This window comes from Necator americanus, chromosome III, assembly GCF_031761385.1.
Source record: "Necator americanus strain Aroian chromosome III, whole genome shotgun sequence".
Classification (NCBI taxonomy): Eukaryota; Metazoa; Nematoda; class Chromadorea; order Rhabditida; family Ancylostomatidae; genus Necator; species Necator americanus.
The window spans coordinates 3,165,677-3,177,860 of NC_087373.1; the positions used below are offsets into that span (position 1 = coordinate 3,165,677).

At 38.5% G+C, this 12,184-nt stretch overlaps 1 protein-coding gene across 1 annotated transcript; it reads left to right on the forward strand.

Annotated features, from left to right (window-relative positions):
• Nucleotides 1–8,518: 8,518 nt before the first annotated feature.
• Nucleotides 8,519–8,749, forward strand: RB195_008466 (uncharacterized protein; the record flags this gene model as incomplete). Its single annotated transcript, XM_064194984.1, has 1 exon — nt 8,519–8,749. One exon carries the CDS (start codon nt 8,519–8,521, stop codon nt 8,747–8,749), a length of 231 nt encoding a protein of 76 aa, XP_064046129.1.
• Between the last annotated feature and the right edge of the window lie 3,435 nt (nt 8,750–12,184).

The following is a 12,184-nucleotide window of genomic DNA, read 5'->3' on the forward strand; positions in this document are numbered from 1 at the left end:
CTTTAATATGTTTCAACTGCGGTCAGTTTTGAACCTGCAAAGGTATAGAATTTTTCATGTGTTTTTACAGAAAGCTCATTTTTTTTTTGGAATTTATTGGAAGTTTCTTCACATATCACGTGGATATGTTTAATCAGGAAGAAGGGATCTACTGAATGGTGGTAATTTCAAAAAATTCTGTATCATTCGAATTTTCATCACAAACTACTTCAGCCTCTATGGGAGGTTATTGTCATCCAGGGACGCCGACCCACCAGATACCTAAGGACACACAGCGAGCTACGGCTCTGTTACCGCATTGATTATTACATTTGAAAAGAATAGAATAACTACAGAAAAAAATGTTCTTTTTACAAAACGAAATTTTTCGAGATAGTCTGCTTTATTTGTGGGAATTGCAAAAAAAATCTTTGCAAACCCTAGAAATTGAGAAAATCTGATAACGATAGTGGGGCTCTGTCTTTTTGAGCTGCTAATCCATGACGCAATTTTGAAAAATATGTTCACGTCAAAAATCATATATCCTTGGGGCGCAATTATCTCGGAGTCAGTCTTGCTGATGTGTACCTGCAGGTAATTTTTTCAGAAACTGTTTCCATTGTTTCTGAAAAAAGTTTCCAAGTTTTGAAAGTTCTTGTTACACTTTAGAGCTCGTGTTCACGAATCTATTGATGTGTAGATCTTATAACGAAGATCAAACTGGGGTGAGTTGTGAAAAAAAAAGACGAAAAAGACGCGAATCCGTGTCTTTTTCGTCTTCTGTCAAAGAATTAGCGACTCTACTGTACACCAATGGTGCACCGAAGGAAAGAAAAAAAAACCACATTTGTCAGAGTCAGAGCAGTTAAAAAAAAAGAATAACCGCAACTTTGTTGTCGGTGGAACATGGCGACGTCTTTTTCGCTGCGGAATAACACGCTAAACAGTCGCGTATTTGATTTTAACTCAGAGTATTAGTTGTTTTTCTTTCTATTGCTTTTTCTATGACACTAACCAGCTGAAATTCTGCCTTGATACCGTGGTTTTCCATGTTCATCCCTCATTAATTCCTCCATAATCTCACCTAGTGTTAGTGTTGCCCGTTTAAGGATGGCAGAGTCAGTGAGCGCTTCCCAGAGTTCGTCCAGAGCTCCTGATCGAATCTCGTCCGTTTTGGATTAAAGGCATCACCCCAGGATTCTGAGGTGGTACGGATTTTAGGTGGATTATTTCTATACGTGATAGTAGATTATGGAGAGGGAGTGCTTTTGTTTGGTTGTCTTCTCAAATTAAACAAAACACAAAGTTATTACAATTCTTTATTCATTTATAATGTTTCATTATCATTCAATTGAAAATCAGAAAAAAATATTTATTTACTTATTTACGATATGGTTGCGTACTCTCACGTCTAAGTATAAACAATTGATGAATAAATATCAAGTAAATATGATATAATAACTATAATAAATGATAATAAATATAATAATGAATAATAATAAATATCAATTATCACTGTATCAGTGCAAACATGGATATTAGGCTTCAAGAAAGAGAGGAAAAAATGATTGGATCATGAAAGGAAGGAGGAAGTGACGAACTGAAATGGAAGGCGATTGACGGTGACTGACCGGGGTTCCCAACGAGGAACAACAGAAGTCACCTGCGTTCGGCAGAATTTGACACGTAGCCGCCGTTAATTAAAAATTGCATGTTAGCTCTAAAAATTTTTAGAAGAAATTTACTCTGATAGGAGATCGTTATCCAGGTGCTGCTGGAACAGATGAGAAATTACGATGCAATTTCTGGATTTTTATTCCCCAAAAACCATGAATAAATAAAAAATCAGTTGTTAGACAGTGGAAATAATTTATTAAAGGATTCAAGGATATTCTTAGAACATGAGATCATAACTACTTCGGAAAAACAATCGACTATTCCATCGAATCATATTTTCAATAATCTCAAACTGTTCTGTACTGCTAGGATACCGTAAGATTTATGAAGAGAACGTTTTATCCGAATCTTGAAGAAGATCCGAATTATTTTATCGGTTTTATTTTATGAATTGTTTTATAAATGTAAAAATACGAGAAATATTAATAAAGGAAAGAGAATAGAAGTAATATGACGGTAAAAAATAAATACAGAATACGTGAATAAATAAATTTAAGCGTATACGGTAGAAGAACTCGATTTCGTTTGGAATGAGTCGAAAATAGGTGACGTTGAGGTGCGTGGGAAATTGGATACGTTACAAATTTCTACAGGATTTTTTTCAGATGGGCTCGATACAATGGTATTTTCCTTGAAATGTTTGACAACTTAAAAATAGATGTTTTTTTAAAATACACTTTTTTCAGGAGGAAAAAAGTTAACCCATATCTGCTACAAATTTCATTCAATTCTCAAAGTTTTTCCTTCTACAGATAAGAAATTAAGAGAGAAATCAATGAAATTCTGGAAGTTTCTCGTTTACCACTAAAAATTACAGCTGTTTTTTTTTCATAAATCAGAAGTATTTGGAATTTAAAACCTGCTTTATTCAAAGCTTCGTGCAAATTCCGAATAATCCTAGAGATTTGCTAGGTCCCACTTTTAAAGTCTCGTCATAACCACTGTCTGGATGCTATTTTTATTCACATTTTCCTTGTCTCGTGTCTGACTTCAACCATATGTGTAAAAGTTCCTAAACTATAGGCTTTTCATTATTTTCTTGTTTTGTTCTCGAAAAATTATGTAAGAAATATGAAAATAAATAAATCAGCTAATCAATTATGTAGATTAGTGGCTCAACTTCAAAATAAACTCTACGTCATGGCACTCCAAGCAGATCCGAAAAATCCATAGCTTCAGCCGTTGGATACGAAAAGTAACAATTTTTAGAAGAAGATCATTATTGAAAATTCGTTACGTACGAGAAGTTGAAGAAAATTTGAGAATTTCCCGTAAATACAGTTCTACAACAGCCTCTTGTACATAATGTTGGTTTTTTTTTTTGTCTTGAAAATTTTCCATGATAATTATGGAAGTAGAGATAGCTCGAAATGATTGCTAGTATTAATCTGCATCGTCCACCCTGTTCCGTTGCAGAACAGACGACAGGTGGATTTAAAGTCTGACCATAGTCTACGGATATGGAGTCGATGAGGATGTAGTTGTGTGGATGACATTTACCGCAGTAAATGTTTGTAGTTTTTTTTTTTTCAAATCTCTAGCTTCCACGATAGTTCCGGATAAAATGAAAGGCTAGGATACGACAACGCCTAGATCAAAGTAGAATCAAATTTGGGAGTCCTTGTTTTCATCATGTACAAATTTATTGTTTACAGTGTTGACAGCGAATACGTTAAGCTGCTACAAATATTCGATTAATAGACATACATAACAATAACAATTATTAATTAAAATGTTCATTGATGATGGAAAATATTTATGGATAAGAGTAACAAATAATAATAGTAATAGTAATAGTAGTGGTAAAAATAAGCATAAATCTCTAAGAAACAGTTTTATTCGGAACGCTTAGCTATAAGAAAGAAAAATCGTCATATTCCCCTCATCCAGGAGATACTAATCTTGCCCTACTTCTAGCAATATGAAGGGAAAGTATGGGTGCAAAACGTCCAGCCCTGCTTCTTGGGTTCGCATCCAGAATTCGTCGCTGACTCCCCAGCGCTGCAAGGGAACCAACAAGTGAACTGTGAAGTGGAAGTCAGGTCTCACTGCAGTTACAACCTGCTCCAATTCTGTTGTCGATTAACAGCCCTCTGATCTACTTACTTCTAACTGTAGCGGTCTAATTGGGAGCATTGTAGCACGTATCAATAAAATAATTTAATGAAATAAAACAACAATTTTGCTTAGTTGACGATAGTCCAATTTAAGCAACAGCCAAGATTGTTAAGATCGACAAGTTGGAATCTTTATCCTGCCAAGATTTAAGGAAGGTCGAATTTTCGCATTTTCCTTAGTCGTTTTAAGACGAGTAAAATAGCGATGAAAAGTCATTTCAATACAGTACAAATACTGTTTAAAATAGACTATTTATTTTGTAAGCTTTGTAAGCTGACAGTTCGCTGACTAACTGCATACAAATTTATTGTGTCGCTAATGACTACTTTTTGCACATGGAATACTACAGTCCGGAGTCCAGAACACCTCAAAAAATGATACGTTGAAGTCGAAGTCGAACTTTCTCGTATGAAGTTTCGATGTAATAACATATGTTTCTTCCTGGTACTTCAAATGAATGAGTAATGTTTCAACTGCGTTACTGCGTTTATTTACACTTCTTATCGATAATGGGCGGATATAGTGTAGCTGTAGGTTAGAGGTTCCTCTGCTTGCACGATCCCCGGAAGTTCGAATCCGCCCTAGTGCTTCACCCCTCCGTGGTCGATCGATTGGTGCCAGACCTGTCTGGGAGGATAAAAATACTGACATGACACATTCGCTAGTCCCCGGAAGTCATTGTATAGGCCAGTTACAAGTTCGTGAACCTCAAACGATTCTGGATTGAAGTGAACGTGGTGGCGCATCCCAAACGGATTGATACGCGGGAGGATTTGCCCTTTATCCTTTAAAGGCATCACCCCACGTATTTGAGGTGGTACGGATTTCAGGTGGAGTATTCGTATACGGGATAGTAGATTATCTCGAGGGAGTGATTCTGTCCATTTCTTCCTAATTGCCGTAAAAAATGGTCCGGAAGATGCGGCATGTGCACACGGCTGGCGCGCTCCAATCGAACTCGTTGTGGAAAATAGCGCGCCGGAACGCTCGAAACCGTATCTTCCGGGCCGTTTTTTACGGCAATTAGGAAAAAATGGACGGAATCACCCTTCTCTCAATAATCCTTGCCTTTAATCTGACCGAAAATCTCGACGTTCTCTTCGTTTCAACGTTTGTCCGTTGCCCAGTTAGCAGTACAGTTCACTAGGATGCTCAACGGTTCGTTCAAGGATTTCAAGGACTGCATTAATTTGAAGCGCATATTGATATGTAATACGACAACTTCATCTTAAAGCAACACTTAGAAGTACGTTGATCAGCGGTCTTTGATTCAAGGCAGTTGAACCAAGCTGTTGTAGTTTCAACAGGGTGTAACTTCTACTGGAGAAATGACGTCTTGGCTGCTTTCCCGCAATGACGAGGTCAAAATTCAATATTTTGAATTATTGGATCAATATTTTGTGAAAACTAGCGTTTGACCATTTAAGACGTAACGCTCCGCTGAGATAGCATTCACCTTACGCATTCCGTATGCTACATACTAACTCAAATGTTATTTTTTTTTCAATGATATTAAATAATGTAGTTAACAGGAATGTATCCAGAAAGGAACAGAAGAACACGGTGATTAATCAACGGTTAGAAAAGAAAAAGTTGTACTAGTCATATTAGGGCCATTTATAATGACAAATGTAGTTTGAGTACATAGTATTTATTTATCGTTAGATAGGCTAAGAGTAAGATTAAATTCACTCTTATTCTGGTATTATAAAATGGATTCCATGAAGTAGTAAATATAATTCACCACCTACAGTTATATGTACCTGGATATTTGCGATGGTGACTGGATGAAGGTTTCCATAAATAAAGGGAGGTAACCTAGAGTCTCTTGCGAATTTCCATGAAGTAATAAAAATAATGCACAATCCAGAGTTAAGGACTTTATATACCTGGATATTTGCTGACTATGATGATGGCTGGATGAGAATTCCGAGGAATAAACGAGGTGGCTTATGGTCTCTGGTGAGGTTGAAAAGAGAAATGAGAATTTCAAAGAAGATTGTAGAAGTGAATTTTGTTGCATCAGAAGGTCCCGTTTTCGGTAAGAAGATTTATTTTTTTTCCTTTCATCTCTTAAGATAATTTTTGAGAGCTTTTCGTAGATCATCGGCATCATAAAAACTTTATTTAAAGGCAGATCACCCCACGAATCTGTGATGGTTTCAGGTGGATTATGCCTATACGGGGTCGTAGATTGTGATTCCTGTCCATTTCTTCCTAATTGCCGTAATAAACGACCCGCAAGCTGCTCGAGGCTGGCGCGCTCCAATCGAACTCGTTGTAGAAAATAGCGCCCCGGAATGCTCGAAGCCGCATCTTCCGGGCCGTTTTTTACGGTAATTAGGAAGAAATGGACCGAATCACTCTCCTCGTCATAATCCACGACCGCGTATAAGCATACCCCCCCCCCCCCCGAAATCCGCACCACTCCAGATTCGTGGGGTGACGCCTTCAACTTGCAAAACTTTTCCGTGCAATCAAAAACGGTTGCTTATTCTCAGAATTGTTCTTCGCTTACGTTCTTACATACTACCACAAACTACGTTGTTGAACTTTTCTATTTTTATTATTCCATCCATTATTATTCCAGCACACAATTACGATGTAGTTGCACTTTTGTACAAGGTATTCCTAGAAAATCCCTGCAGTAGCAGCTTCTGAGGACCAAAAATGTGCAGCTTTTATTACAAAAAAAAGTAAGATACATCTGAAGGAAAAATCTCGGAACTGGCTATGATCACGTCATCTCATGATAGTTTATAAAGCTAAAATTTGTATATTTGGGCATGACACGAACTCTCATGTGCACTTAAGGCATGTGTTCCCTTCAAGTTTTCAGATGTAGTGTGTAATTGTGTAGAACGGGTGGATATAGCGCAGTTCGTAAGAAATTTACTTGCGTCTTCGTCGTCTTCTTGCTAATCGTCGTCTTACGACGATTAGCAAGAAATGGATGGAATCACCCTCCTCTCCATAATCTACTATCCCGTATAAGAATACTCCACCTGAAATCCGTACCACCTCAGATTCATGGAGTGATGCCTTTAATCGGCTAACTGGTGTCATCACCTGCCGCGGGTACCCAGATTTTCGCTGAGGAGTATCGCATATTGTGTGGGAATGAGCAATGTCCAGCAGTTCTTAATAACGAAACGGAAAGCTGTTACGAAAGATACGGAGCCCCTATTAGTATTTGACGTATTTGGGTCGAGCACAGGCAGTGTGCTTACCAACAGCACCCTTTTGCACTATCTGGGTAACTTCCGCCAAATAATTCTGGAAGTTGTACACCTCGTACGTGACAAGATTGGCCGCGTATACGAGTCTGATTGCTACCTGCACGTGGAGTCCTTGCTTTCGCTAAACACTGTCATTCACTCAAGTGTGCTCTTTGGGAACGTACGAACTATGTAATGTACACCAGTCATATTGCGCAAGATTCCCATACACAAGTGGTGCTGTCATTCAGCGCAGCGCCAAGTCGCGTAACCTGAAATATGAGCTGTTTGAAGAGAGCGTTAAATCTTCAGGGACAGAGACTTTAGAGAGATCACGCATCAGAGACCGCCCCATTATCAATACTACACTATCTACTGCAGAGGTGCTGATGAGAAGAAGTTAGGAGGCAACGCGATAGCTATTAGGAACTATTGCGTGATGGAGGAATTTGGCTCAACCCCGTTCAGCTGCACCTTTTTGGGACTGCGGTATCCCACACGTGTAAATTCTTTAATGTGAGTTCCCGTATACCCATGGAAACCACTGGAGACAACAGCAAGGACTCCTTCAGATGATAGGGTCAATACGATGGTCTCTAAAATATCCTGCCAACAAGTAGTATTTGTGATAATCGAAGCAAATGTGATGATGAGACTTGAACAACAATCCCATGTGCTAGGAAAGTAATATTATCCAGCAGAGCGGTTAACGGTATCACTGCATTGATGTTTTTCACTCTGACCACCGTCTGGTCACATGTAAACTTATGACGGGCAGACGGGATTCATCATCACTTTTACGTTCAACAGAAACCATGAACGCCACCGGCTTACGTGGCAAAGATTCCTTTTGATGCCCGAAGACCAGCGCAAACAAAAGATAAGAACTCTGAAGCTTTGGCTGGACCACACTCTAAGGAGAAACATTCCTCAGTTAGGAGTCAGAACTCTTTAGTTGTTTGATACGCCGCATTTCATTTTGATAGCCGTCCAGTTTTTCGTGTATCTAAGACTTTGTAATTAAAACAATTCCGATTCTATTGCCGCATAAAAAGTTTCTCTTCGCTCTACGGAAATAAAAACAATGTATAATTCTATATCTGCCGCCATCAGCACTGACAGTTTCAACCAGAAAACCGGTCCAAGAGGAAGTTGCGTCGCCAGCTGCAAAAAGTGAAAACGAATGGTCGTCAAGAGCGAAAGACTTTGGGAAAGCGTGGGAGGACAAGAACCTACGGGAAGCTTTACAGAAACATTAAAGCACCAAGTTGAAAGGTGTTCATTTGTCTTCAACACTAACAATGAAGTAGCTACCGGTGAAGTAACCGTACCAGTTTAGATAAGATAGATAGGTCCTGATAAGTGCAGGCAGACGCGTTTCTGTTTGAGAACTTGAACAGGAATCGAATTGAACTTGTAGACGAGTTTTGTTATTTGGGTTGCATGCTGAAAGACGAAGGCAGCTACGAGAAGGATATTCAGCAAAGATGCGTTAAGGCCACTTCTGCATTCTACTCCCTCACAAAATGCCTGTTATCACTAACGAAGTTAAGCTGCGAGTCTACCTATCCAAAGTTCGCCCCATCATGATGTACGGATCGGAGACTTGGGCAGCACCGTCAGCGGTGATAGAGAGGCTTGATTACATGGAAAGGAAAGTGCTTGAAGACCAAGAAAATCGTCTTCGCTTGTCTTGTCATGTGTTGAGGAAACGCCTCCTTCTATATGGTCTAGGGATTCTCTTGGATTCAAGCTAGGAGAGACCACCCGGTCGAAAACGGAGCTTCTAGACTGAGGTGGTGAAAGAGGACGTGAGGATGCTCGTCATGGAACCTCAGTCTAGAAGCTCCGTTTTCGACCAGGTGGTCTCTCCCAGCTTGAATCCAAGAGAATCCTTAGACCATGTAGAACGAGGCGTCAGGAAAACGGTCCAGGCAAGATATTAAGTTTCGCGAGGTATGGAATAGCGACGAATGGATTGATTTGGTGCAAACCCTTGTTCAAGATTGAGAAAATTGGGCACAGCAGTGTGCTGATGGAAAATGCCAGGTACGAAAAGAACGACACAGTATGTCTAAGGTAAGGGCAGTTGCGTCAGGTGATAATGGTAGAATCACGTCACGTGCCTGTGTCGTATTCTCGTCTGATTGCGTTGAGTACAAGCAGAGTTTCCGTGAGCAGGTGGCAATCGGAGTTTTATATTCTGCAGCTTCATTTCTGCATATACTCAGAAAATCCCGAACTTTTCGAATATTCCAGGACAGCCAACGAGTTCCTTCTATAGTTCGATTGCTAGATTTTTTTTTGAAAAATTTGATGTACTGCTTCCTTACATTATTATTTCTGCTGAAAAATGACCCGGTTAGGCAGCTCTTATCCTGGGTATTTGAATTACACCTTGTTTCCGAAGGGTTATCGTCGAAATCGTGTAGCAAAGGTTAAGAGGGAAAGGAAGGTAGAAAAAACTAGTGTGACGACAAGAACTCAAACAGGAAAGTTCGGTCTGCTGCAAAACTTGCGGCATCAGCATGGATGATTGGAGGATGATGCTTGGGATCTGAGCAATCAGATTGAAGTTTAAAGCAGGCATTTCTGATGTAGACAATTTTTGGCAAAGTATGATCCACGGGATGCAGGATGCGCCAATGCGTTTTACTGAATCCATGGGAGTAGGGTGTAGTGTAGCGGTCAGAGGTTCCGCTTCCTCCACGATCAATCGGAGGTTCGAATCTGCCCCAGTGCTCACCAAGCTTTCATCCCCTCCGGGGTCGGCAAATTGGTACCGGACGTGTCTGGGAGGATAAAAACACTGACTTGACACATCGGCTAGCCCCCGGAAGTCATTGTATGGGGCCAGTTACACATACGTGAACCTCAAACGATTCTGAATTGCGGTGAACATGGTGGCGCATCCCGAGCGGATTGATTAACGCCAGAAACTTTATCCTTTATCCTTTATGATCCACGGATTGATCAAGAAGTGAGGGGAAGTTGTAAACAACAACGAAGAATATATAAATAACTGATTTCTTGTTACATTTTTTGTAATATTAAATAAAAATTCCACTGAAAAAACAAAATATACGCTTTCATTATTACATTCGAGTACGTCGAAGTTTTCTTTCCTGGAACAATGCTAGACGTTTACACTTTACGTCTCAACGACATCATTCCAGGATATCACCGATTTAGTCTCTACCTGCCTACAATCCATCTAAGTATGTATAAATACGTTATCCTCACGTCGATCACGTGTCCGTGTCAGTGTTAATGTGTGATTCTTTGGAACGTAGCTTATTCCAGAAAATATGTTCCCACGTACCAACTACAAATCCCTAAGTGTGCAACGCAGCGGGGAACAGCGAATCGCCTCCAACTTCTCTTTTTCCCATCAGACTTTTATGAGATCGAAATAAACGCAAGTGTCATTAGGCTGAGAATGTCACTCCTATATCACATGCTTATTATTGGCCTTAAATGTAGTTTTTTCTATAAAATCTATTGTTTAAGTGTTAATTAAAGCCTATTTGCACAAATTGAAATTTTCAAGACCTCAAGATTAAATTTTTTGAGACTTGGAGAACTTCAATCCGGCTGTTTTTTTTTCTTTCTACTGGAAAAGTCAAGAACTGCATAAAACGCCTCCTCGGTGCCTGCTCACCAAACATGCATTCCGTATTTGTTTTAGTGAGGTTGTGAATAAATTTCGAAAAAATTTCAATACTAATTGATAGTCCCTTCATTGTTGCTGTATTTTCTCGCAGCACCTGAATTCGGTGAGAATATCGTTTAGATGAGTTTGTCGTTTGAAATCCTTGCTCTCGTTTCATTCCTTCATTCCTCAAAGGGCCCAGAAGATGAGGCGCCGCACAGGGCTGGCGCGCTCCAATCGAACTCCTTGTAGAAAATGGCGCACCGAAACGCTCGAAGACGTATCTTCCGGCCCATTTTCTGCGGAAATTAGGAAGGGATGGACGGAATCACCTTCCTCCCTATAATCTATGAACCTGTATACAAATACTCCACTGGAAATCCGTACCACTCCAGATTCGTGGAGTGATGCCTTTAAGAAAATCAGTCTCCCTAACAAATGTATCTTGTATTAATCTACAATAAATTTTTTTTTCTGAAATCTAATCCAGAATCTTAAAAAACTCTTTTGTTAGTGAGATTTTCTTTCTTTTTTTCCTTTCTTTTCTTCCATTGTATTCACGAATAAATTATGGAAAATAAGTAAAAATGAGGTTATCATATTTTCTAAGGCCACAAAGAAATAAAAAAAAACCCATTTAGTTTTCGAAAACCAAGCCTATTCCCACCAAGGTACCTTTAATCCACCATATTTGCTACCATATATCCCTTTTGCGCTTGAAATCATCCGGAATACTATGCAATCCAGAAGTCACTTTTGGGAAATTCTGCGTTCTTTTTCATGCTTTCTAAATTTTAGGATGTTTTTTTGTTTCATTCAAAAAACATAACATAGCATTACACATTAAGGAATGTTTTATTAAGGGATGTTTTAAGGTAATTTTATGTATTTTTTTATTTCTCCATCGATTTCTATCATCATCCATTTATTTTCTTGATTTTCCTTCAATTATTGTCAACTATTGTCGGTTATTTATGGTCATCCATAAGTGAATGAACGGAAAATACAATGAGTTTTATTTATTTATTATATTATGAGTTGATTATTATGAGCTTTATTTATGATTTATGATTATTATGAGTTTTATTCACTTATATTTATCCATGTAAAAATTGTTTGTTTATTTTTTGAAATTTTTCAGAGTTATTTTTCAAATGGTCATCCATGTATTTCATCCATGGATGGAACATTCAAGAAGCAATTTACACAAATAAATAAATAAATAATATAAAAATAACAAATAACAGATTAAAAAAATAATAAAAACAAATAACAAATAGAAAATAACAAACAGATAATATAAAAATTACTATTAAAGCATATATTACTCAATACACACAAAATTTCACCTGTTGGTAGAGTTATTTATTTGTTTTTCTCGATATAAAAGAAGAAAAATAACCTAATATTTCCACTGTACATCACTTTTTTCTTTGTTAGCACCTGTGTAACTCGATTTTTTTTTTTGCGATATCACATACTGGCATACATGCCATAATCGTTAATTTTCACCGATAACTTGCATAACTAGCTGCTATGC